This window comes from Bufo gargarizans, chromosome 9 (genome assembly GCF_014858855.1).
Source record: "Bufo gargarizans isolate SCDJY-AF-19 chromosome 9, ASM1485885v1, whole genome shotgun sequence".
Classification (NCBI taxonomy): Eukaryota; Metazoa; Chordata; class Amphibia; order Anura; family Bufonidae; genus Bufo; species Bufo gargarizans.
Window position 1 is genome coordinate 28,286,966 of NC_058088.1, and position 25,713 is coordinate 28,312,678.

A 25,713-nucleotide genomic window follows, 5' to 3' on the forward strand; every position below is an offset into this window, starting at 1 on the left:
CTTCAAACAGCTGATCGGAGGGGGTGTGGGGTGTCCAACCGCCGCCAATCAGATATTGATGACCTACCCTGAGAATAGGTCATCAATATAGGAGTCCTGGAAAACCCATTAAATTCAGAGAGGTTACCTGGAAGCAGGAAGTCCACATGGACTACAGGGAAAAGATGCAGTAGATGTGCTTCTTTTCTATGGATATAGGTGTCTGCCAAGGAAAGAGAATCATCTTGACACTTCCAAAAGGTGGGAAAGAAGTCCAGAGAGTCAGAGTTTGCAGTAAACCAGTATGCTTCTTTACTGGAGGAACTCAAGTGCAAAACAATACAAGTAAGGCAGACAACTAGGGGCTCTGACTGCTCTCCTTATATGCAGTTTCTAGCTGAACTAGAACGTTCTAGAGGGAGGGGTGAAGTGGAGAAATACAGCCCAAACAGATACAATGTTGCAATTTATGTCTGTCATAGACTGGTATAGAGTTTCAATAAATGTCTGAAAATGAATAACCAGTTTTCCAGACATAAACAAGTCTTCATACATAAACAACAAAGCTAAACCAGACAGTTAGAAGGTCAGTGTGTCTGTTTTTTCCCTCTGAATGGAAAAGGCTCCGCTCAGAATGCATCAGTTTGCCCTTCGTTCAGTCACCATTCCGCTCTGGAGGCGGACACCAAAACACTGCCTGACGAAGCGGACCCAAACGGATCCATCCTGGCACACAATGTAGGTCAATGGGGACGGATCCATTTTCTCTGACACAATCTGGCACAATAGAAAACTGATCCGTCCCCCATTGAGTTTCAATGGTGTTCAAGACGGATCCGTCATGGCTATAGAAGACATAATACAACTGGATCCGTTCATGACGGATGCATGCGGTTGTATTATTGTAACGGAAGCGTTTTTGCAGATCCATGACGGATCTGCAAAAACCGCTAGTGTGAAAGTAGCCTTAGTTGGCTCTGCATTAACCCTTTCCACAGCTTTAGTGTGATAACAGTGCAAATGAACAGGATATATTACAATAAACACAAATGCACACAACAGTGCAAGTTAACCCTTCAAAGTACAATAAAGTAGGGAGTTGATGGCTTTGCATAGTAGTAATAAGGGCAAATGTCCATAAATGTCTATAGTCCAAAGTACCCTTGCAGAGCGACCCTTTCAGTCAACGGACTGATGCAGGTCTGATGGTGTGAACTAAGCACCTTGAGCAGTGATAGGCCATCCTACGCTCGAAATACAGCGTACACATTTAAACACACACTCGATATATGATATAGATCTTGTTTGAACAAGGCATACTGTATACAGTATATATGTGCTATGTCAGCTTTGACCTCTGTGCTAAACCATTCAGCTCTTCCTGTTTTCTCTTTCCACTAGCACAGTCCTTCTCTGCTTTTCCTCAGAAACGAAACTCACAGGATTATTCTCCTGCAAGATCAGACACGGCACATGGCCTCGTTCGCTCCCATCTACAATCCAGTAAGTAATGATCTGTTCATTCCATTCTAAATTTTCCATTCCTAAAACAATAATCCAGGTTTCTTTACGTCTTTGAGACGATGGCGCGTATGTGAAGAACATATTGTTCGCGATACTGTTATAGAGGTCAATCACTCCAGTAAGATAAAATGATTTTGTGTGAGTGTATGGTTTCCACCGTACGGAGGTATTCTACAAAGTGGAACATAGAGACTTTCTCAATTTTTTAAAGGGAAGCTGCAACCACCATCCTGGACCATTATCTGCAGTAATACGTGAGCAGTCCTGCAGAGAAGGAGTCCAGATCACTATTTTCTCAATGCTCCTGGTTCCTTGGCTTAAAGGCAATCTGTCACCCCGATTTTGGACCATTATCTACAATAATACATGAGTAGTCCTGCGTAGAAGGAGTCCAGATCACAATTTTTTATTTTCCTACAGCCCCCAGTTCCCACGCTGTCAGCGCTCAAAGCTGCACTGAAATACTTTGGAGGACATTTATCAAACTAGATACGTCATTTTTTTGTGTGCTAATTGCAACATATATTTTTTTTGCAACATTTAGAAGACCCCCCTTTTCAGAGATGTCTATATTTAAGGTAGAAAAGTGAGATGAGACAAGGATTATGGCTAGGGATGAGCAAACTTGTGTTTTAAGTTCAGCCTAAAAGGTTCGAGTTCGGGTTATCTAAGAATTCCATCATGGATTCCGCTACCACGGACCATAACGTTTGGTCCGTGGTAGCGGAATCCATAACGGAATTCTTAGGTAAGCAGAACCTTGTACGCTGAACTTGAAAACAGACGTTCGCTCAACACTAATTATGGCACTTTTACTATATGCCACACTTGAAATGTCGCAGAATAGTCGCCTCCTACGTCAGGCAGCCCCATGGTGTATTTTTTAAGACTACGTCATACAACACAATGAAGTTACACCTAACACATAAAAACTGGGCACCTCTTCAAAATTTGGTGCAACCACACTATGCAGAACCAAACTTAGAAGTGACATGAAAATTATCTGAAATGATAAATGTCCCCCATAGTCCTCACTGCGGTTCTAACATAATGGAGAGGACCCCTGCGCGCATGCACGGCAGTCCTGACAATTTGTTTCAGAGCGGCTACAAACGCTGACAGTGGGGAAACGCGGGTCAGTAGGAAAAAAAAAATAGCCATCTGGACTCTGTATCTGCAGTACTATTCATGTTGATAATCCAATAAGAGTCCACCTTTCATTTTCCAAAAGGATATAAGGAAGGGAAGGGGGTAAATATGAAAACATAGGGGGTCATTTATTAGGCGTATTTCTGGCACAGGTTGCGGCGCAAAGGCGTAGAAAATGGTCTAAATGTAAGACAGCTCGGGAGCTATCTTACATTTAGAAGTGGCGGTGGGTCTGCTGAATTTAGGTAGAGATCCAGAGCAGGCAGGAGTCTTAACGCCATGAAGGTTCAAGTTTTTTTTTGTTTTTAGGGCTGATTGTCACATGCCCTATTGTTGTTTTGCCTTCCTGGATCAATCCGAGAAACTATGGGGCACAAAGTCTTAATAAGGCCTTACTAAGGCCCTGCGCTGGCTGTGGATCCACCGCAGTTATGTAGAGGCGCTGGTCTGTACCTAACTTCGGCGGATCCACTGACAAGTCTAGATTTAATACAAGAAAATGTATTTTTTTTTTCAAAATATTTTTATTTGAGACACGATACATCGTACATAAAAACGGACAACCATCATTAAAACATATACAAACATGTCCTGCGCATAGAAGAACAATAGAAACCTTCCATGACCAAAGCATTTTGTCTGAATGTTACACATATATCGTAATCCGGCAAGGGCCTTTCGTGGGTTATGTACCTTTAAGCCTAATAAGGCTGGGTTCACACGGGGCGAGATTTCCGCGCGGGTGCAATGCGTGAGGAGAACCCGGTCGCATTCACTTCTATGGGGCTCTGCAGATGAGCGGTGATTTTCACGCATCACTTGTGCGTTGCGTGAAAATCGCAGCATGCTCTATATTGTGCGTTTTTCGTGCAACGCAGGCCCCATAGAAGTGAATGGGGCTGCGGGAAAATCGCAAGCAAGTGCGGATGCGGTGCGATTTTCACGCATGGTTGCTAAGATGGAAGTCTATTCACTGTATTATTTTCCCTTATAACATGGGAATAATAATAGCATTCTTAAAGGGGTATTCTCATTTCAATGATCACTGTTTAATCTGCTAATGATATAACAGTGATCATTTTTGTAAATATAATGTATTAGCCAATTCCCTTCCTTTTTGATAAAATCCTTCCCCTCCTACCTCTGTGTTGTCATGTGTCTCCCCTAGTTACGGCCACCTCTCCCTGCTGAATGCAGGCGCTGCGCCTGCGCAGAGTAACCACATCGATCCAGTGGCCGGCCTCTCCTCTCTTTCATGAACGCGCACGGCCGGCCGTGCATGCTCTGTTTACACTGCAGACTTGGGAGAGAGGGCGGAGGGGCTGCTCTGCCGGGTAGTGAAGGATTGTGCTCAGCTCCTCCAGCTCTGTCCCTGAGCAGACCTGCTATGTGTTCTGTCCCTTTGTCACTGTCCCCTTATCACATAACAGCTGGCCCCACTGCTTCTCTGATAAGGTGGCCCCTGCTTTGCGCTTCCCTACATTAGCATGGGCTGATGTCCAACTGTCCCACACAAGCTGCTAGTTGTATGAAATAGTAAGGCCTCATGCACACGACCGTTGCGTGCATCCGCAGCCGTTGTTCTGTTTTCCTTTTTTCTTCAGCGGACCCATTGACTTTCAATGGGTCCGTGGAAAAATCGGAAAATGCACCGTTTGGCATCCGTGTCCGTCATCCGTGTTTCCAGTCCGTGAAAAAAATATGACCTGTCCTATTTTTTTCACGGCCAACAGTTCACGGACCCATTCAAGTCAATCTTATCCGGGCCAAAAACATGATGCCCGGATTTGCGCTATGAAGCTGCGCCATTTTTTTTAAAGAACTTTCCTACACTTCCCTCCTTACGCATTTCTGCTTCTTTACGTTCCAGTGACAATAAATCTTTCAGGTTTTGCAAGATTGACCCTTTTGAGGGGATCATGGGCTGCAGCCAATTTTGCAAGAAGAGACACGGATGGTGCCCGTGCGCGTTCCGCAATTTGCGGAACGGCATGGACAGCCTTTAATATAACTGCCTATTCTTGTCCGCAAAGTGTGGACAAGAATAGGACATGTTATTTATTTTTTTGCGGGGCCACGGAACAGAGCAATGGATGCGGACAGCACATGGAGTGCTGTCCTCATCTTTTGTGGCCCCATTAAAGTTAATGGGTCCGCACCCGAGCCGCCAAAACTGCGGCTCGGATGCGGACAAAAACAACGGCCGTGTGCATGAGGCCTTAGGGGAATATTAAGGATCCAGATTTCTTTGACTATTTGTGCTACTTGACCCCATAGAGAATAGGTCTGCGGGCAGGCCCAAAGACCATGATACAGATCTATGTGTGGTGTGAGACATTTTGGGCAACTTGTTAGGCTTCTTTCACACGGGCGCCATGTTTTTTGCCCGGATGCGGGTGCGTTGCGGGAGAAAGCGCTATTTTTACGTGCGAGCGCAAAACATTGTAATGCGTTTTGCACACCGCGTGAGAAAAATCGGCATGTTTGGTACCCAAACCCGAACTTCTTCACAGAAGTTCGGGTTTGGGTTAGGTGCTGGGGAGATTGTATTATTTTCCCTTATAACATGGTTATAGGGGGAACATAATAGCATTCTTAATACAGAATGCATAGTACAATAGGGCTGGAGGGGTTAAACATTTTTTATAAAATTTAACTCACCTTAATCCACTTGATCGTGCAGCCCGGCTTCTCTTCTGTCTTCTTTCTTCAGGACCTGGGTAAAGGACCTGTGGTGACGTCACTGTGCTCATCACATGGTCCGTCACATGATCTTTTTTACCGTGGTGATGGATAATGTGACGGACCATGTGATGAGCTTAGTGACGTCATCAAAGGTCCTTTACCCAGGTCCTGAAGAAAGAAGACAAAAGAGAAGCCGGACTGCGTGATCAAGTGGATTAAGGTAAGTTAAATTTATTTATTTATTTTTTAACCCCTCCAGCCCTATTGTACTATGCATTCTGTATTAAGAATGCTATTATTTTCCCTTATAACCATGTTATAAGGGAAAATAATAATGATCGGGTCTCCATCCCGATCATCTCCTAGCAACCGTGCGTGAAAATCGCACCACATCCGCCCTTGCTTGCTGATGCTTGCGATTTTCACGCAGCCCCATTCACTTCTATGAGGCCTGCGTTGCGTGAAAAACGCACAAAATAGAGCTTGCTGCGATTTTCACGCAACGCACAAGTGATGCGTGAAAATCACGGCTCATGTGCACAGCCCCATAGAAATGAATGGGTCCGGATTCAGTGCGGGTGCAATGCGTTCACCTCACGCATCGCACCCGTGCTGAAAACTCGCCCGTGTGAAAGGCGCCTTAGTCTATTTGTTCTGCTAAAGGCTGGCGGGAAATTGAAAGCATGGATAGCAGTATGCAGTATGCATTATCCTAAAATGTGTGTCTCTCCAGGTTTCATTTAGTAAAGAAAATTTAGACAAGCACATTCATAGTCGCAGGTGCGCATCCATGCAGGAAGCAAAAAACGTATGGCTGCACAACATTACACATACAAACAATAAAACTAGGGAATAGGGATTATTCTAAATTAAATAGCGCAAAGAGCTTTTATTTTTTTCATTTATAGTAGGTATAATACCACTTTTATTCAGACTAATCCCTATTCCCCAGTTTTATTGTTTGTATGTGTAATGTTGTGCTGCCATAAGTTTTTTTGTTTGCTTCTAGATTTAAGACGTCTTCCTAGGTTCTTACATTTAGACCATTTTCTACGTCTTTGCGCCGCGATCTGTGCCAGTAATACGCATAATATAGGCGCATTTCTGTTTAATGAAGAACCCCCATGTTCTTATATTTAGCCCCTTCCTTATATCAACATTTCTGGCACTTCATGGTTCTGTTAGTGTGTACAGTTAGTTTGTCTTTCGATTTCCTTGAAAAAGTCAGGGCCCGCCCCTGCTTGTAGGTATTGTTAAAAGGAAGGTGACACTGCTAGGTAAAACCAGTTAACGACACGTCTCCTTTTTTTCTAATCTGTTGTTTAGTTTCTGATTGCAGATTTGTTTTAAATTCTATTTTCTGAACATGATCATGGGGGCGGCCATCTTGCCTGAGCTGTTCTTAACGGCATTTAGAGATATGCTTTACAGCAGCCACCATGGTCCATAGACACGATGGTCAGGAAGGAACCTCATTGACTTTTATGGGAGAGTTTTCTAGGCATGCTCTGTGACCTGTGCAGAGGTCAGGAGGGAGAAGATAAGCTGTGATATCACCTATTACAGTGATGGCTAACCTCCGGCAGCTGTGGTGAAACTACAACTCCCAGCATGCTCCATTCATTTCTATGGAGTTCTGAGAACAGCCAAGCAAGGGGACATCTTGGGAGTTGTAGTTTTACCACAGCTGGAAAGCCGGAGGTTAGCCATCACCGACCTGTGTTATCTATATAGAGGTGATATTGTCATTGTAATCCTACCTGTGATCATAAGTAGGTAACTGCAGTAGAGTGATCTGTACAGACCAAGAAGTGGCGCCTATTATTATTAGGCCTAGTGGCCAGTGCGAAAAAAAAGCAGATTTTTTTTTTTTCTCTTTATTTAATATAGATATTGACATGGAAAATTGAAAATAAAATCACCTAAAAATTAATTTAAAATATGTTTAACATAAAAACGTGATTTGAACAGTCATTTTCTGATGACACATTCCCTTTAAGGTGGGGTTTGCAATGTTAAGAGCGACTCCTTTAGTCAACAAGAAGCTGAAGAAAAAAACATCACAGCTGCTATATGTAGCTACAGAGTCAGACTAAACGCCACTCTCAGCATCCTTATTCACAATGTGCGCTTGTGTAGTCCTTCATTATTGTACAGCTTCCTCTGGATAGGTCATCAATATCAGATTGGTGGGGGGGTGACACCTGGCACCACCACCTATCAGCTGTTGTGCGCTACCGCAGTATCAGGGACTGACAGTGTACGGAGTGGAAGCAGAGGTCATTGCATTAGGCCTCATGCCCACAGCCGTTTTGCGGCCCACAAACAGCTGGTCATCAATATACGGACATCGGCCATGTGCACACCGTATCACTTAAATAGGTCCGCAATCCGGAATGAGTGGTGCAGAACAGAGGCACGGAACCCCTTTCTCTCCGTGCCCCCGCACCGCAAAAAAATTGAATATGTTCAATTTTTTTTTGTGGTGCGGACAGATCACGGACCAATTCAAGTTGAATGGGTCTGCATCCGTCTGCGTCAACCGCACGGATGGTACCTGTGCATTGGGGACCACAAATTGCAGTCCTCAATGCATAGAACGGCCGACACGTTCGTGTGCATGAGCCCTAATGTGTAGTTCCTGGATATAATGAAGCTCATCTCCCATTCACTTGACTTCATGCAGTACCCCAGCATGACCACTACATGGTGTATGGAGCTGACTTCTTCCAGCTTCATACACATTATAGCTTCTGCCACCATGGCAGCCCAAAATAGCTGATTGGCAAGGTGGGGGGTGGGAGTGCCAGGTGTTGGACCCCCACTGATCTGATATTGATGCCCTATCCAGAGGCATATACTATTTATCTAGCTTTCTAACTATCAAAGCCATGTGGCCCCATTCCCCCTTCTTGCACAGGGGCCCTAGGCTGCCAGTGTCTGTCGTGGTTCTGCTCATTCATGGCGCTTATTTTTCTCACATCTTTGCAGAGTGTCCCCTTCGAGAGTGCAATCCTCGGGGGGATTACAGAAGGCAAGAGGGTGACAATCCAAGGACAAGCCCACGGCTATGCCAAACAGTGAGTTATATGAAGAAACACAAAAGTAAATTATGAACTATGGACCTTTTCCAACCTACAGAAGAAGACCTACCCAAATGAAGAAGCAGCACTTCAAAAATCTTCGCAAGAAATTCAAGTGATTTATTAACACAATGGACAGCAACATTTCAGTCCCTCTACTGAACCATATTCAAGCCAAGTTTCCATAGAGACTGCAACATTGCTGTCCCTCTACTGAACCATATTCAAGCCAAGTTTCCATAGAGAGACGGCAACATTGCTGTCCTTTGGGTGAACAAATCACTTGAATTTTCTTGAGAAGATTTTTGGATTCTGTCTCGTCATTTGGAGACATTTGGCTGAAGGTTTTTGAGCCCAGCCTTCCGAGGCCTGCACCCTACTTTTATATTTGTTTTTGCTGTCCTGCTGCCTTTTTGATATAGCATTAGAAGAAGACAAGGCACTGTAATATTAGAATATCCTCACTGATAAACCTACACTGTATATGTGTGCTGTCTAGCTGACTTGTAAGGTACCGAGTTCCTCTGTCCTAGCGTGTCCTGATCACATGCATGTCAATGTAAATAAAGCAAAGTCAAATTTTGTATTTTTCTAGGTTTGCCATCAACTTCGTCTGCTACAACAATGATATTGCATTTCACTTTAACCCCCGATTTAACGAGGGAAATGTCATTGTATGCAACACAATGCAACATAAGAACTGGGGCTCCGAGGAGAGAAGGCATAATATGCCATTCCAGCGGAACACCTACTTTGACATAGCTATCCAGGTGCTGGGACATGCATTTCAGGTGGGTACTTGTAAGCGTCCAAGAAACCCCTTTGACTTACTGACAACTATCAGGAAAACAGAAAATAATGTTTGTTACAGTGTAGACACTCTGTAAGATAAACATTGCATAACACATCCCTCTGCTGCCGTAGATGCCAGGCTACTCTGATGTAGTGTCACACAGTTGCAGTTGTGTGGACTAGCCTAGATTTCCATCCTCGAAATGTAAACAAAAGTTTAGTGACATCAAGCAGAGATTTTTGACCCCTTGTGTTGTGCACTTGAACCGACTCCTTGTGTTGTGCACTTGAACTGACCACTTGTGTTGTGCACTTGAACCGACCACTTGTGTTGTGCACTTGAACCGACTCCTTGTGTTGTGCACTTGAACCGACTCCTTGTGTTGTGCACTTGAACCGACTCCTTGTGTTGTGCACTTGAACCGACCCCTTGTGTTGTGCACTTGAACCAACTACTTGTGTTGTGTACTTGAACCAACAAATTTGTGTTGTGCACTTGAACCGACTCCTTGTGTTGTGCACTTGAACCGACTCCTTGTGTTGTGCACTTGAACTGACCACTTGTGTTCTGCACTTGAACTGTTGATGCACCAGTGAAGGCATATAACGGTTAATTCTTACTTGGTTTCAGGTCGCTTCGGAGACCACATACAGAAGTGAGTTTTTAAGATCTCTTTACATGGGGCAGTGCTGCATGGCGATCCTTCTTGCTGTGGCTCTGTGCCCGTGGGTTGGTGTGGCCTAGTGCCATGCTAGGCTTAGCCCTGACAGTAGGTGTATTCTTGGGCAGTTGGGTTGCACTGCCTGCAGGTGTGGTGTTGCAGCAGCAGTGGTAACCTGTAAGCAGCTGTGCTACTTTAGAGTAGGGACCCACTTTAAAGAGGTCTCCTTGATGTGGTGGGTAGGCTTACGCATTGTCTATGCATTTATATGCATCAAAAAGTATACAGGTACTTTATGTACAGTTTATAAATTATTCTGAGAAGCAATAGATCAATGCATAGCCTGTGGATATGCGATCCATACTTTTTTCTTTGTCAGAATATTGAAATGTTATGTGTTAACGTGCCCTTCGTTTGTAAGTACTGTGCCTAAAAATGTCACTGTTAGATTTTGCAGTGTATATGATGGTTCATGATGGCTGACATGGTCCCTGGTGATGAGTGCTGATGCAGGAGCATTGTTCTCTGTGTTAGGGTGGAGATGAAGTACTTAAAGGGATTGTCTAGCCTTGAATCTGAAAACCTCTGGGGTCCTCCCCTGTCCCCCTGAACATAAACCCCCCCACTCACGTGTCCATCGTCCCACTGCTGCTCCATTTTCCTGGCCACTTTCAGTCGGTGACTGTTGTGGCCAATCACAGTCCACAGTAGTCACAGTGGCTTGAATGGCACATCACTGCTGTATTTACTGAGGCCTGTGATTGGCCACATCATTCACAGGACCAAGCTGATTCCATGGTCTTGCAGGGACTGGAAGAAGTAGGGACTGTGGACTACCCCTTTGAAGGTATATTGTCCGACCACCAAACCAAAATGAATTACCACCAGGAATGTGTGTAGAATAATATACAAAAAGCAGCTCGCCTCTTGAAAGCAGCTCAGTTTTAGTGCCATCAGTCCGTCCCTGCTCCTCTGGTTCCTGGAGGACCGGAATTGTGACACCTGCCACTGCCATCATGTGCTGCTCAGGGAGACATCACTGTTGAGGCCAGTGACTGGCAGCAGTGGTGCAAGTGACCAGACAGGACAGTTACACTCAACCGAGGAACAAAAGTAGCTGGGCCCCTCAGTGCTGGAACTGGGCTGCTTTCAAAAGGTTAGCGCCGTTTTTTTCTTTATCTTGCACACATTCCTGGCAGTGACTTATTTTGACTTGAGGATTTGACAACCCCTTTAGGAGGTGTTTGGTGCACCTTGTGGTCTTAAAGTATTGTAATGTACAGAGAGAGCAATTCGGTGCAAGAGGAGATGAGACAACTGGAGGAGACGAGTTGGGACCTGCAAGCATCCAGCGACCCTGAGAATCCTGAGTAGTTTCAGACCACTTCTAGCACCGTGACCCTACCGGACTGCTGCTGTTACTTTGCTCTGTGACCGATGAGAAGAAGGCTCTGTGCACTTCTAGTGGAAGGAGGGAAAGGCCCAACTCATTTCCACAGATCTTCTCTGGGTCTCCGCTGCAACACTTATCTAGTACAGTACTTGACTTGCACTTGACGGGTTTTCTGTACACTCTCAATAGACACAATCTGTTCCCCAAAGTGTGCCAAAATAGTTGAATATTTATACTCGGGCTCTACCTTATCATGTCTACACACATGAACAGAGAGCTCACCAGCCCACTGTGCCCCCAGTATAACAACATTTAAAGGCACATTACCTGCAAAATAATAGTGGACTAGCCACACATACTGGCATAATGCATAAGCTCAACGTGACTGACCTGTTTGCTTCATGGTGCATCAGACAATGCAAAGTGCACAACCACAAGGGGTCAGTTCCAGTGCACACTATTATGTTCAGCTCTAAGTACCTTCATATAATAAACTTGGCGTGCCAAATGAATCTGTGCCAGAACAGAGGGGGTCCAGCTTCTGTGATATCAAAATGATTAGGCATGCATGGCTACCTCACCACCAAAATTAAGGAAAGTGATGGAAAGGGAAACCTCCTGATTGTATGGTAGAGGTGTAGAGGACCCTGCTGTACTTCTGCATTTCTATTACCTATAAACCACTAAGACACCAGGAGCCAGTCTATCACTGAATAGACCAGCCCGGCCATAAATGACTGTGTGAGGCTTTACACAAGTTAATATCTAACCTTATCAGCGCATTGCAATTACACAGTAACCAAAGGGTGCTTTGATCGTTGATGATCGTTCGTAAGGACCATGATCGGCCGGCGATTATCTGCCGGTATAAGGGTGCCACTGATTACCCAATGAACGAGCAAAAGGTAACAGTCAAGGTAATAGGATTGTTGGTTTGGGCACCTAAATCATCGTTTGCTGGCAGCAGATCGTGCCATCTAAACATGCTGTCGGCAAATAATGATTCTGTATAGGGACGAGTGATGGCATTAGTGATCGCTCCTCCCCATACTGTGGAGGAGATCGTTAAATGTAAATGTAACAGTCTCCACTACTGACATAGTGCCCTCTGCCAGAAACCTTATGCAGCGAGCCCCTGAGGAGTCCATGCAGAGGATGGGAGTGGTAGTGCCATTGTGTACTCCCTCAGGGCTCTGTGCGGTGGAAATGTGATATTGAAGATCAAGGCCAGAACTAAACATTACAAAGTATTTTTATTAAGTGCAAAGTAGAATCTGAAATACAATCAGTAGCAGCAGACTTTAAGTGCAAATCTTCTCTGGTACCGGTAAGGATTAGTGATGAGCGGCAGGGGCAATATTCCAATTTGTGATATTTTGCAAATATTTTGTAGAATATTTGTCATATATTCTCAAATTCTCAAATTCGAGATTATATTCTTCATTGCGAAAATCGGCAATGTATTATTCGCGTAATGCGCGCGAAATACCGGCGTAGGATAGGCAACTTTTCTATTGGTTGCTAGGGATGTTGCTAAGCTGTGACAAAGCCTTTTCATTGGCCCACAAACTAGAAGAAGGGAGGGATGATCACCTGATGTGTACTGTGTTAAAAACGAATATTCGTCATTACGAAATCGCTATCTCCAAGTGCCGATATTCGCAATAAAAATTTGCTTTTCGAATATTCGCGCTCAACACTAGTAAGGATTATGGAGGCAGGTTGGATGGCTACGATTTAGCACTTATGTAGTACTGGCCTAGTAGCATTGGGTGTCTTTGCTGTATTCCCTCACCTTGCAGCAGTGTCTTTGATGCTGGTTGTAGAAGTTTAGTTTGCTGCCTAGCATCTCAAGACTTCCCTTTGAGTAAGGCTTGAGTAGTTCGCGCTGGAGAATCTGAGCAGGAGCCTTAACTAGTGCCTCCTGTCCACTTTGGACAGGAACTCCTTCCTCCTGGCAGGAAGCAGGACCAGCCCACTCCTACTAAGATAGGAAGAACAGGGTAGGGTGGCCATTCAGGACGGCCATAAAACCCCGCCCCCAGGTCCCACTACGCCACACTTCCGATCCGGTTAGGCCACGCCCCTCCAACTCCTCAGCTGACAGGGATTGAAAAATGAAGTTAAAAATCTACTTCTATGCACAGTGCTGCTGTCTGAGAGTAAGCTGTTCAAAAGGACATCCCTGTGTTCATCCAGGCCCTGCGTCAGACGGAGGACAGGAAGTCTGAAAGCCGGACTGTCCGCCTAAAACTGGACCTCTGGCCACCCTAGGGGCAGGCTGCCGTGGAGGTCACAGTTAAGGCATGGTCCGCTATGGAGGTCAGTGTTAAGGGCCAGATTGCTGTAAATGCCACTGCTAAGGGGGTGGACCCCTGTGGAGGTCATTGTCAAGGGGGTGGTGTGCTGTGAAACTCACTGTTAAAGGGGCAGGCTGCTGTGGAGGTCCCATTTTAAGGAGACGGGGCACTGGGGGGGGGGGTCAGTGTTAAGAGGTGGGGGGCAGTGGAGGTCACTGTTATAGTGGATACTGTCGATATCTTTTAACAACACACACAAACATTAAATGAAATAGATTAAATATACCCAAGCGAAGCCGGGTCCTTCTGCTAGTCTTATTATAAATTCTAATAAAAATATTACGACTAATTATGCTAATAATAATATCAATTCTTCAAGTAGTGTTCCACCCTATTAGAGTCATATTCATTTTCTATTCAGGTCACTGTAAATGGGCAACACCTCCTGGAATATCGTCATCGTGTCTCCTATCAAACCATCCAGTCCCTTCAAGTCAATGGTGACCTCAATCTTAACTGTGTCACCTTTTATCCATCTGTAAGTACCTTGTGTTAAAGTACTGCCTTCATAAAGTCAGCTCAAACAATGTATTCTCTAAACGAGGGCTGAAGTTGGTAAGACCACAAAAAAAATTAGCCCCAAAATGTATCAGTGGGTTGTTAGAGATTGGAGACTCATTTTTTCCCTAAAAACACAAAATGGTTACAAGGGCCAATAGTCACCGTCTGCAGGTGGTACAGAAGTAAAGTTTGTGTTACTGTTTTCCTAGCTAGACTACCCCCTTATAGAATGCAGACCCCCGCCTCTAGATACCCTATTAAGTCCAGTCGGGAAAGAACTTTAAACATTTTTTTGTTACTTTGTAATTCTACCCAACATTCTACATTGTAGCATTATTACTGGTACTAGTAGCATTATTATATTTTTCACACATATGGTAACACAGTGTGTTAGTAGAATATTTTATTTTTATCCAGAAGAAGCTTGAGAAGATGTATAGCCGTCCATATTTGTCATTTAGGTGCATATATCATTGGGATTAATTTCTGGGACAGAGAGCTTGTTAGTATGTTATTTATATGTGTGCACAGGAAACTCAGGTTGTACTATATTTACGTTACAATTTTAGGTTGGGATGTCTCCGGCTCCACCGCCATACACTCCAGGTCCAGGATTTGTGAGTACTTTTGTTGATATGAAAATTTCACCTTGTCCCATTCTTCGATAATTCCTTCACCACATACGGCTAAAGCTAGATACATTGGAAAAAATAATTCTCTGATATTGCAATTGGAACCCTATTGGTTCACTAACTTATCTGTAAGGTGGTGGTCAGGGGTGGACTGGCCATAGCCCCTACAGTGGGCTGAGGCAGAGGGGGCCGCCCTATGCCCTTCTCACGGCCGCCAGCCATGGTAAGTAATGATCTGATGGTGCTCCCCTCCTGTTTCTTGAATTCAAATGTATTGCAATCCTAAGGCAACTGGAGTAGGAGGACTGAACATGGCAACTGGCGCTAGCCACCAAGAGGGCCAATTTTTTGGGAGGTATTTTGTGATATACTGTAGTATTTGACTCGGCTGGGCTGGTGCTGTAATGGTATAATGTGCCACAATATGGTATTGTTTGCTCCGCCTACTTGTGTTGACTTTGGCCATTTTTAGTTTTTTTTCCACGGCCACTTTAAGTTCCCAGTCTGCCCTTGGTGGTGGTATTCCAAAAACATGTCAGACATGTCGTAATTTTTGACTGGTGAGGATCTAGATGCTGAGATCCCCATGATCACTTAAACCAAGAGGCCAAAGCTCTTAGCTCCGTGCAGGGTCCTTTCGGCTGTGATCGGATCTGCTTGCTTCTACTTGTACAGACTCATAGGAAGCCTGTGGAGAACATTTACTAATGTTATAGATGGTGTAAATTTAGGCAGGCCATCTAGACCTGTACCAGATATATCACAGGGGCTCAGGCTGGATAATACACGGGCTAAACCATTTTTTTTCTAACTTTATACCAACCTATTGGTTGACTTACTTTACAGCAGAATTTTATGTCAGAATTGTGGTGCAATTTAGCTGTAACTTGTTGCACCCTAGGCCATGCCCCCTTGTTAAGCAAGGCTCGGATGATTTTTCTAAAACTAGATGCTCTAAATTTATCCAAAAATGCAGCCAATGGCGCCAATATGTGACAATGGCGCCAATATGTGACAAATGTTGTTGTAATTTACATCAGGGTCTAGGTGCACTCACATTAGTAAATGTGGGCCTAGTTGCCTGTACACCACTACCCCCTCCTCTTCGAGGAGAGCCAATCAGAGACAAGCACAGCGCTCAGATGAGTGCTTTCAGTGATCAGTGGGAATCTCAGCACCTGAACCTCCACCAATCAAAATTTCTGATGTGTTATGGTAAAAGTTTTATTAATTACAGTTACACGTTAAACATCATTTACCACTAAAACAAAATAAAATTGTAAAAAATCCTTGACACACCATCTTTTGTCAAGTGTTTAAAAATTCGGTTTAGGCTTTCTCTAGTTATATCTGTAAATGAGAAAGTAAGGTGACAACCAATATGGCCCCCTTTACAGGACTAGTATTGGTTGTCAGCTATCCTTTCTAGAGTCCTAAATGACAGCTCTGCCTAATCAGATATTCCCCTTCCTCTATAACCATGGAGATTTGCTGTTTGTGACTATTAAATCTGGGTGACAGTCTATATTGGAGCTGCGATACAATCGTGATCATAGAGGTTATCACCAGAAATGAATGAATTAGGGGTGTTAACGAGATTTAAGAAAATTACATTTCTGGATACCATTACAATTGTTCCTTAAGTGCAACAAAATATGAAAATTAGGCTTGCTGAAAATAATTTCAGCCATCCTGTCAAACATGGCGCCTCTCCGTTCCATTAAACTGTCCAAAACTAGTAAAAGGTGACCACATAGAGAGCATTGTCTTCTTAGGGGTTACCTACTGCCTCGTAAAGAACAACCCTGAGAAAACTATTAGAATACTGCCCCCTGTGAGTACCTACGGTATATGACCCTAGAGAAGAAGGAGAGTTTTGAAGCTCTTTTATATTGGAGTTTTGGTCTTTTATTACCTATTATCTTGTATTATAATCGGCCTATACTGACATCAGCTAAACCATAATATGCAGAACTAATTCAATGACACCATGGAACCCGTTCATATGTTCGCATTTTTCATATTTTAGGTTCAAAATTCGTTTGAACCTCCAATATATGCAGCACAGAAGGTGAGACCAAGACAATATATAAAGTTGCAAACTGTGATGGCACTCTATAATTTCCAGATACAGTCCTGTCTTAAAGGGGTTCTCCAGGAATTAAGAAAATGAAAATACTGTTAAAAACTTTTACTTTATTATAAATATATTCCTAAATACCTTTCATTAGTTATAATGGCTTGTTTTGTCTGGGGAGCAATCATTAGGAGAAACAAAATGGCCGCCATCCTATTAGTACAGACAAAACCTGTCCGAACCACACAGGAGTACAAGTTACTTCAGAACACTGAGATAAAGAGCTGCCTCATCCTCCTCAATGCTCTACTTGTCAGGGATTATGATTAGTGTTGAGCGAAGTCGCTTTGGTCATTATCCCGAAAGTCACGCTGGACTTTGTTGAATAACTTTAGACATCGATTAACTTGAAAACAATTTTAAAACTGGGATCCGAAGTCTGCTTCGGTACCCAGGTACCAGTAGGTACCGAAGCTGACTTTGGATCCCAGTTTTAAAATTGCAGAGCAGAGAGGCAGCTCTTTAGCTCCATGTTGTGAAGTAACTTGTCCTGCTGTGTGATTAGGACAGGTTCTGGGTGTACTAATAGGACAGTGGCCATTTTATTGCCCCTGATGATTGCTTTTTAGACAAAATGAGACATTATAACTAATTAAAGGTTTCGGGCAATATATTTATAATAAAGTAATATTTAAGTATTTTCATTTTCTTAATTCCCGGAGAATTTTTTTTTAAAGTTGAGTGTGCTTATACTGTATAGTTCCATGAATGTGCTTTAATTGTTTTAGGTAACAGTTATGGCTGCAGCTCCTGTCCTTGGGGCTCTCACGGTGAGTGTACATGACCATATTGTATATGTATATCAGCCTGTATAATAATAATAATACTGTATCTGTATAATGTTACTTATATATGTGTTTTTCATATATTTTCAGCCACAGAAAGCCCCCATGACTGTGTACAACCCGGTATGATTGGTACTTACTTTACAATACATACCATATTTTTTTTCCTAGTGTCACACTAAAGACTATTTTCTCTGCAGGTAATGCCCTTTCAAGCTGTTTTTCAGAAGCACTTTGGCAGAAATGGAAATGTCATTATCATGGGAAATATCGCTTATGGGGCAGACAAGTGAGTTTTTTCATGGATTACTAACAAAAGCCTTTAGGGTTTGTACGGAGGATGTGTAGGGTGCAGGTAGTAAGGGTACTGCCACATGGTCAGGGAGAAGTCGTATCTGTCCTGTACAAGAAGTCATATCTGTCCTTTATACTTTCTCTCCTTGTTTGATCCACTCCTGAAGAGGTAGTATACTAAGGGGTGGACAGGACTATTAGTGGATCCTTTGGTGGGTCCAAACTCCGACACATTGGCCCCAAAGGTTCAACAGAAAAGAATGCTATTTGGAAAGGGCTTGGGAACAAATCATTATGGTGTAAACCAAAGCTCATAATGCAGTTAAGAGTCCTGGGACACATGTTCTGTACATATGGAGGATGGGTCTCTACGAACAATTTTTTCGATGGTGGGCTAAAGAAACCACAGTCCAATACTACAGTCCAATACTGCACCAGTAGATAGTACAAAGTAGATTGTACAGGCAGAGGTCAGAACCAGATACTACATGAATACCAAAATTGCTCCCTTAGTTTGCCTAAAATTAACAGGGTGCTCTGCTGTGCACAATTTCTCTTTGTTAGGCAAAACATTTGCAGAAGGTGTAAACTGAGACCTTCAGCAATCAACAGTAATCAGATAGGGAAGCTGTCATCAAGTGTTGTATCTGGTTCTGTCACACTGTAGGTCTGAGTCATGTTCACTTTAAAATATATGTCCTCATCACCTTTCCAGGTTTCACGTGAATCTCTTAAACAGCAGAACAAGGAATATTCAGCTTCATATCAACCCTCGTTTAAGAGAAGGAGTAATAGTAAGAAATACTCAAGACAGAGGCAAATGGGGGCCTGAGGAAAGACATATGTCCTACATGCCATTCCACCCTGGGCAAAGCTTTCAGGTGAGAACAACAGATGTTTTCAAAGTTAGAGGGTTGTCCATGAATTGAAAAACATGGCTGCTTTGTCTTCCAAACAGTGGTGTACATAGAGAAACCAGGCCCCCCACACATGACAGATGGGTTTCTGCCTAAACCCCTTTCAATGACCCTTGGGCCATTTTTCCACTGCTTTATTTGCTAAACGTTGTCCCTTTATAGCAGGGTTTTTCAACTCCGGTCCTCGGGACCCATCTACCAGTCATGTTTTCAGGATTTCCTTAGTATTGAGCAGGTGATATAATTAGTGTCCACAGGTATTCATTCTGTGGGATATTCTCAAATCCTGACCGGTAGGTGGGTCCCGAGGAACGGAGTTGAAAAATCCTGCTTTAGAGGGTAGAGTCCTGACCAAGTTTTCACCTCCAGTATGTTGTGGTAAAAATATTAATAGTTGTGATCAGCCCGCATCATAGTTAGTGTAAGGAAAAGGCAACTCCATTTTCCCTCAGCCGCAGCCAGAGAACCACACAAATGCTACATCTTCCTTCAGTTCTGAGCAACTCCTCCCTCCTCCTTGCCCAGTATCCGTCTTTTATTGACTAAAACAAAAGGTGTAAAAGGGGCTGGCCCAAGACAAGGATACAGGAAGTGATGACATATCAAAGGACAGGGAGGGGCAGCCAATGTGGCTGTGCAGACACACCCCATACAAACACATGTATACAATAATCTACCATTACCACTGAGAGACATGATGACAATCTATAAAACACACACACATCCTAAGATAAAATGTCCGCATAATAAAATTTCCACAACAGTCCCTCCTCTTTGTCATATGCTCCCCAGTGTCCCTTGACAAATCTTGATCTTCTTCTTTGCAAAAAAAACTGTCTTGTCTACGAAAAGTCCTGAATCCATAAAACAAATAGAAAACAGAAAGTCAATCTTGACACGTAGCTTCTTTTCTTCGGGAGGTGACGTTTCGTTTGGAATCCTCTGCATCTGGTCCATGGTTTGGTCTTCAGGGCGTCTTGTCTGTTCGGGCTTCGGTATATCAGTCGATTAGACATCAGGAACATCTCACTCCGGCGTATAGAAGGAATGGAGACAAAAAACATAAGTATATGTCCTATTTCCTTTCGCCCGGATCCAATGGAAAACCAGTGAGCCCCAAGACCTCCCAAAGTTTTAAAAAGGATTCCGACTCTCACTAATCATAGCTCCGCCCCTGCCCTGCTCCTGTCAGCATGGGCCTGACCCTTGTCAATGGTGTCTGCTAGCCTGGCATAACCATATACCTTCCTCACAACTGGAGGATCCCAAATCTACGGGTCGCTTAGCTGCCCGGACACCCATACAGGATTAACAAGCGAGGAGCAGGAGCCAGAGCTAATATTAATATCATCTATCAACAAATGCCTCCTTGTAACAAATAACCAAAAGTGATACTCTGCATTCTTTGACTTAGTTGAGCAGCTTCTTGCAGTGACCGGTGTGGATCCAGTTGTCTCGTCCCTCGAACTTCAGAGAGGTTGGCGTCATCAGCATCACCTGGAATGGCCCAAGATATCTCGGCTCTAGTCCCGTCCTCGGATGTTTCTTTAGCACAACCCAATCACCTGGTTGGCTAGAATGAACACTGGTTATTGAGTCTGGGTCCGGGAGCAATTCCCGAACCCGATGGTGGACATCGGGTAATAACCCGTGGGGCTGCCTGGAGGCATACTTGATGGAATAAAAGGGTTACAGCGGAACATTCAGGCCATGGATCGACCGTGATTTTTACCTACTTTGCAAAAATCTGACCCAAGTACCAGCAAAGAAAAGGCAGTTGTGATTGATTGACATTTGAGAGGTTAGAAAGTTTGAAGATCGTTGATTTCTGCACCATTTTCCCCCCTTCTCATCGGCCTTAAAACCAGGACGAAGAGAAGCTGGATTAGCATGGTGCATCGTCTCAAGGTTAGATGGAGAGATGACGGAGGGATGAGAGAGAGAGAGATAGAGAAAAAGAAAAGCGCTTCTCTTGGACTCTGCAGTCTTAGCGGGATGGGAGTACATGACAGTGTTAGTTCGCACTGTCTGGGACTTTTGAATGTCCTGTTGCTGGAGATCGATGGATTCGTGCAGCCACAGTTCTGCTTTCTGGAGGGAACCATGGCTTTGGAGTCTAGTGGGGAATTTACGGACGAACTTTTTCCCAATCCAGACCTCAAAGGTCCCTTCTTTGGGGATGATCCACTCTGAACCTACAGTCCCTTGGTGCCAATCTTTGAGGGGCTTAACAACTCCTCCTCTATATATGGATTTCATGTACTGCTTGGCTGTCCTATAGTAGTCAGAAGTGGTACCCTTCTGATCCCTAATTTTCCCTAAACACATGCTCGAGCATAAATTTTCCTGCGACCTACGCACGGAATTTTCTAAAAGTAGGTGCGTCCACCTCCAGTGTCCTGCGACAAACGCCTGGACGGCTGCTACTCCTCTTCGTTCGCCTCTGAGTTGCCCTAGGGTTTCTGGCACCGACACACGGACTCCGTTCACCCTAGATAGACCTCAGGAAAAGGAGTAATCAGTGTGAGGAAAAGGGCTCTCGCCGACACACGGCGGCCCTCTGAGTCTCCTAATGAGATATACCAGCCTCGGTTTTGGCTCTGAATAGTGACCTGACCACAGGATAGGGCTTCCAATTGACCTGGAGTGGAAAAGGGGGGTGCACAGAGAACACACAGTACCCTCTGTGGGGATGAGGGGTGCACAGGAAACAAACACACAGTACTCCTGTGGGGAATGGGGTTACTCACATAGCTATTGGTATGCCCAGGTGATATACATCACCTTGTCTCCTTAAAAAAATGCTCATCAGCTCACTTTCCTTTGCCGATATGATTCTATATAGTCAAGCTGAACAGCACACGAAGCCCTTTTTGCAGTGACTGATCAAAAACCCCTCTCAGCAGCAACCCTTGAATTCAGACAGTAGTTCCCACACAATATCATGAGACCCCCAGTACTCCTAACCAAATCTACAGAGAAAAGAGAGGGAGAGAGAGAAAAGCAGCAAATATGCAATAAAAACCTAAAAAATAAAAATGAGTAAAAGAAGAAAAATGTAAATATACAATAAAAACCTAAAAAAATAAAAATGAGTAAAAGAAGAAAAATGTAAATATAAATTAATCAAAGAAATACCCACACAAAAATAAACAAATATCTGAAAAATAAAAAAAGGAAAAATCACTTGATTATCTACATTGAGCTTCAGTAAAAAAAATAATTTTACCTTAAAACCCAAAACTCATGCAAAAACTAAACCCTTAGGAACACATACAATTGTATAGGACTGAATTAACAAATCAATGTCCTGGAGGGTTCCCCTGAAACCGTACAGGAGAAATTCCTACCCACCCAGTAATTGAAATGCTAATTTTTCCCCAGCCCCAAACAGCTTCAGATTCATTTGACCAGAGAAGCAGGACTTAACATCACAAGGTCCCAAAACCGGTTTCTTTCACATTTTAACCGTTCATATTGTGATTTAAAATCCGCTTCACTGATCCAAGATCTTGGCTGTCCCTGCGTTCTCTGCCTTTGCAAAGAAGCATCTCTGGGACCACTACCCCACCTCGCCGAATAAGCCACTTTACTTCTAGGTGTGGTTCTGGGGTACTCAACATACCTGTGTCTGTTGCCATTAGCAACATTACAATATCGTGCAATGTGACCGTATTCCCTGCATGCAAAACAAAGGATAGCTCGCCTCCCTCCACAATAACTTGCACATGGCGATTTGAATTGGCGCACAACATTAACCATCCTAGCATGAGTAGCTCCCACATTACGATCTGTATTGAGTCCACTTACCACGGACTCATCTGAGGAATCTTCTGGCATTGTGTTAACACCAGGGTCAGACACATTGTCCATCTCCATCCCTGATTCAGATCCACCATGCGACCCACAGTCCTCAGACTTCTCTATGCTTACAGCCCATACATTTCCTCTAATCCCAGACACATTACTCTCCAGGGGTTGTTTCAATAACTCTAGCAATTCCCTTACAGCACCCAGTGCATGCATCAGGCTTCCAGATAAACCTTCATTCTCCTTGCACCAGAAAACAAACACCACAATGGTTGCTACAAAAAACAAAACACTTGTACTAGTTGTCCCAATACTTTTGGCACAGAACTACAAGTACCTCCTTTCTACACTGTAATACCCACATTAATTATGCCAAACAAGTCTACAATTCAGTGTAACAGCCACAGATACACAAACATTAAGCAGAATCATCAACTATAGGACGATTTCACCACTAAACTGCCACTAATGTTCACACAATGGTTCCTGTATCAGACTGGTCACTGAGCTATAACATAACCGAACACTAAACCGATATCAGCACAAAACTTATTAAAACAAAATCAAACTGTACATAGAAAGGTTACAAAAAGACAAGATAACTATCCGACAAAACTAACATTTCAGGCAAAAACAATCAAATCGCTTTCCATAGCAAACTGACAAAGATGGCCGACAAGCATGGTAAAGATGGCCGACAAGCATGGTAAAGATGGCCTACAAGCATGGTAAAGATGGCCTACAAGCATGGTAAAGATGGCCTACAAGCATGGTAAAGATGGCCTACAAGCATGGTAAAGATGGCCTACAAGCATGGTAAAGATGGCCTACAAGCATGGTAAAGATGGCCGACAAGCATGGTCACACAAAGGAAACCAAGATAGTGTCTACAATATCCAGCAATAAAAACAGTTTTTATATTTCCCTATGTTTAAACCAGAGAAAAACCTCCACTCTTTGGGTGATTTACAGGCTAACAATACAAAAAACACTCTGAACGCTGTCTCTAATGTACAGACACTAAAACCAATTGCTGCCTCTATAAAATCGCCTCTTAGAAAATCACAGTAACATAAAAAGTTAAGAAGTTACAAAAAACACAATTCCCTGTACTATTCAGCACACAATCTCTGTACAATCAACACAATGGAAAAACACTTACCCCATTCCTTACACCACTCGATGCGGCAGACAACAACCACATAGGTTGTTTGAACAGATTTTTCTTTCCTCTGATACCAGCAGATTGGAGGACACATATTTCAGTTCACAAAGAGCAAAACTTTCTCAAAAATGAGAGTAAAGAAAAGGATATTACCTTATGCCGGCCTTTTTTGCTTTTTGAAAATTAAATTGTGTCTCCTTTTAAGTTCTGCTGATAACAGGGAAAAAAAAATATTTCCTTCCTGAGCTCGCCATCTGTTGTGGTAAAAATATTAATAGTTGTAATCAGCCCGCATCATAGTTAGTGTAAGGAAAAGGCAACTCCATCTTCCCTTATCCGCAGCCAGAGAACCACACCAAATGCTACCATCTTCCTTCAGTTCTGAGCAACTCCCCCCTCCTCCTTGCCCAGTATCCGTCTTTTATTGACTAAAACAAAAGGTGTAAAAGGGGCTGGCCCAAGACAAGGATACAGGAAGTGATGACATATCAAAGGACAGGGAGGGGCAGCCAATGTGGCTGTGCAGACACACCCCATACAAACACATGTATACAATAATCTACCATTACCACTGAGAGACATGATGACAATCTATAAAACACACACACATCCTAAGATAAAATGTCCGCATAATAAAATTTCCACAACAAGTAGAAGGGGAGATAATCCCAACTAAGACTGGGCCCCCTCTTTCCCTGGGCCCCACAGACGTCACTATGGTAGTTACGCCCCTGCTTCCAAAACCAGTGCCACATCTGTCCACAGGTTGTGTGTTTTATTGCAACTCAGCCCCAGTCACTTTAATATAATTAAGCTGTAATTCCAGACACAACCAATGGATAGATGTAGCAGAAGGTCTTTGTGGGAAAGCAGCCATGTTTTTATCCTGGACAACTCATGGCATCTGTGGAAACCAATAAACAATAATTTGTGTTTCATCCTATATATTATTCACTACTAGCTGGAAATCAGGAACGAGGGAGGCTCTTTCGGGATCTATTCTAGTGGAACAAAATTATTCGACTATGTCCACCGCCTACCTTTCCACCAAATTGACATGATTGAAGTTGGAGGAGATGTCACCTTGACTTTTGTCCAATACTAACCTCATGCAAGTAAGATACAAGAATTGGTCCACAAGGAGCCTTAAGCAGACATCATTGTGTCTAAATCTTAGTGCAAACCCAAGCGGAAGAAGACACTAAGGCATCTTGATTACAGTACTCTTATGTCTCAGCCATCAATGATCTGCTTTAATAACATCTTGGTTTACCACTTACACGTTCATAAGGTGCTTTCATGACCATTTTCTTTAGCCTTCCTTAGCAATTCTAGCTTTGTAAATCTTGGAGTAATGATATTGTTCTTCATAGTGAAAATTTTTGAGAAATTTGTAAAATTCCTTTTAGTACATTTCAGCTGTCATTGATAGCTATACATCAATGACTCCCTCTGGGACCTCTTTACATGATACCTGTTTTGTGTTTGTGTGCTGGTTATCTGACAAGTACTGTACTGTACCTTGACGCAATAAACAAATTGATTCACATTGGGTCTATTGTGTAATTAGTAATTAGTAACTGTATGGGCACTTTATATGTAATATACATTTCACGCTGAAGTCAAGGTAAGTTAGGATGGGAGACCTAGTCAGCATCTGTATGAGCTTGTCACCAATCTCCTATTGCATCAGCATCCACTTTCAATCTCTTATAACATCTCTCCTCATTTACAGGCCAATGGGCTGCCATTCCTAGTGTGGTTATGTTGTGCGTGACTTGTGATAAGTGCCCCTGAATGGACTGGCTGGTGCAGGTGGTTCTGCTAATTAAAACCATACCTTTC

The 25,713-nt window shown here is 43.4% G+C and overlaps 1 protein-coding gene across 1 annotated transcript; it reads left to right on the plus strand.

Annotated features, from left to right (window-relative positions):
* The first annotated feature begins 1,360 nt into the window (after positions 1-1,360).
* On the plus strand, positions 1,361-25,417 carry LOC122946235 (galectin-9-like). Its single transcript, XM_044305698.1, has 11 exons — positions 1,361-1,482; positions 8,329-8,417; positions 9,016-9,211; positions 13,989-14,105; positions 14,698-14,745; positions 16,790-16,831; positions 17,626-17,667; positions 17,773-17,805; positions 17,883-17,971; positions 18,692-18,857; positions 24,830-25,417. The coding sequence occupies exons 1-11, from the start codon at positions 1,453-1,455 to the stop codon at positions 24,971-24,973; spliced, it is 996 nt and encodes a 331-aa protein (XP_044161633.1). The 5' UTR covers positions 1,361-1,452; the 3' UTR covers positions 24,974-25,417.
* The last annotated feature ends 296 nt before the right edge of the window (positions 25,418-25,713 follow it).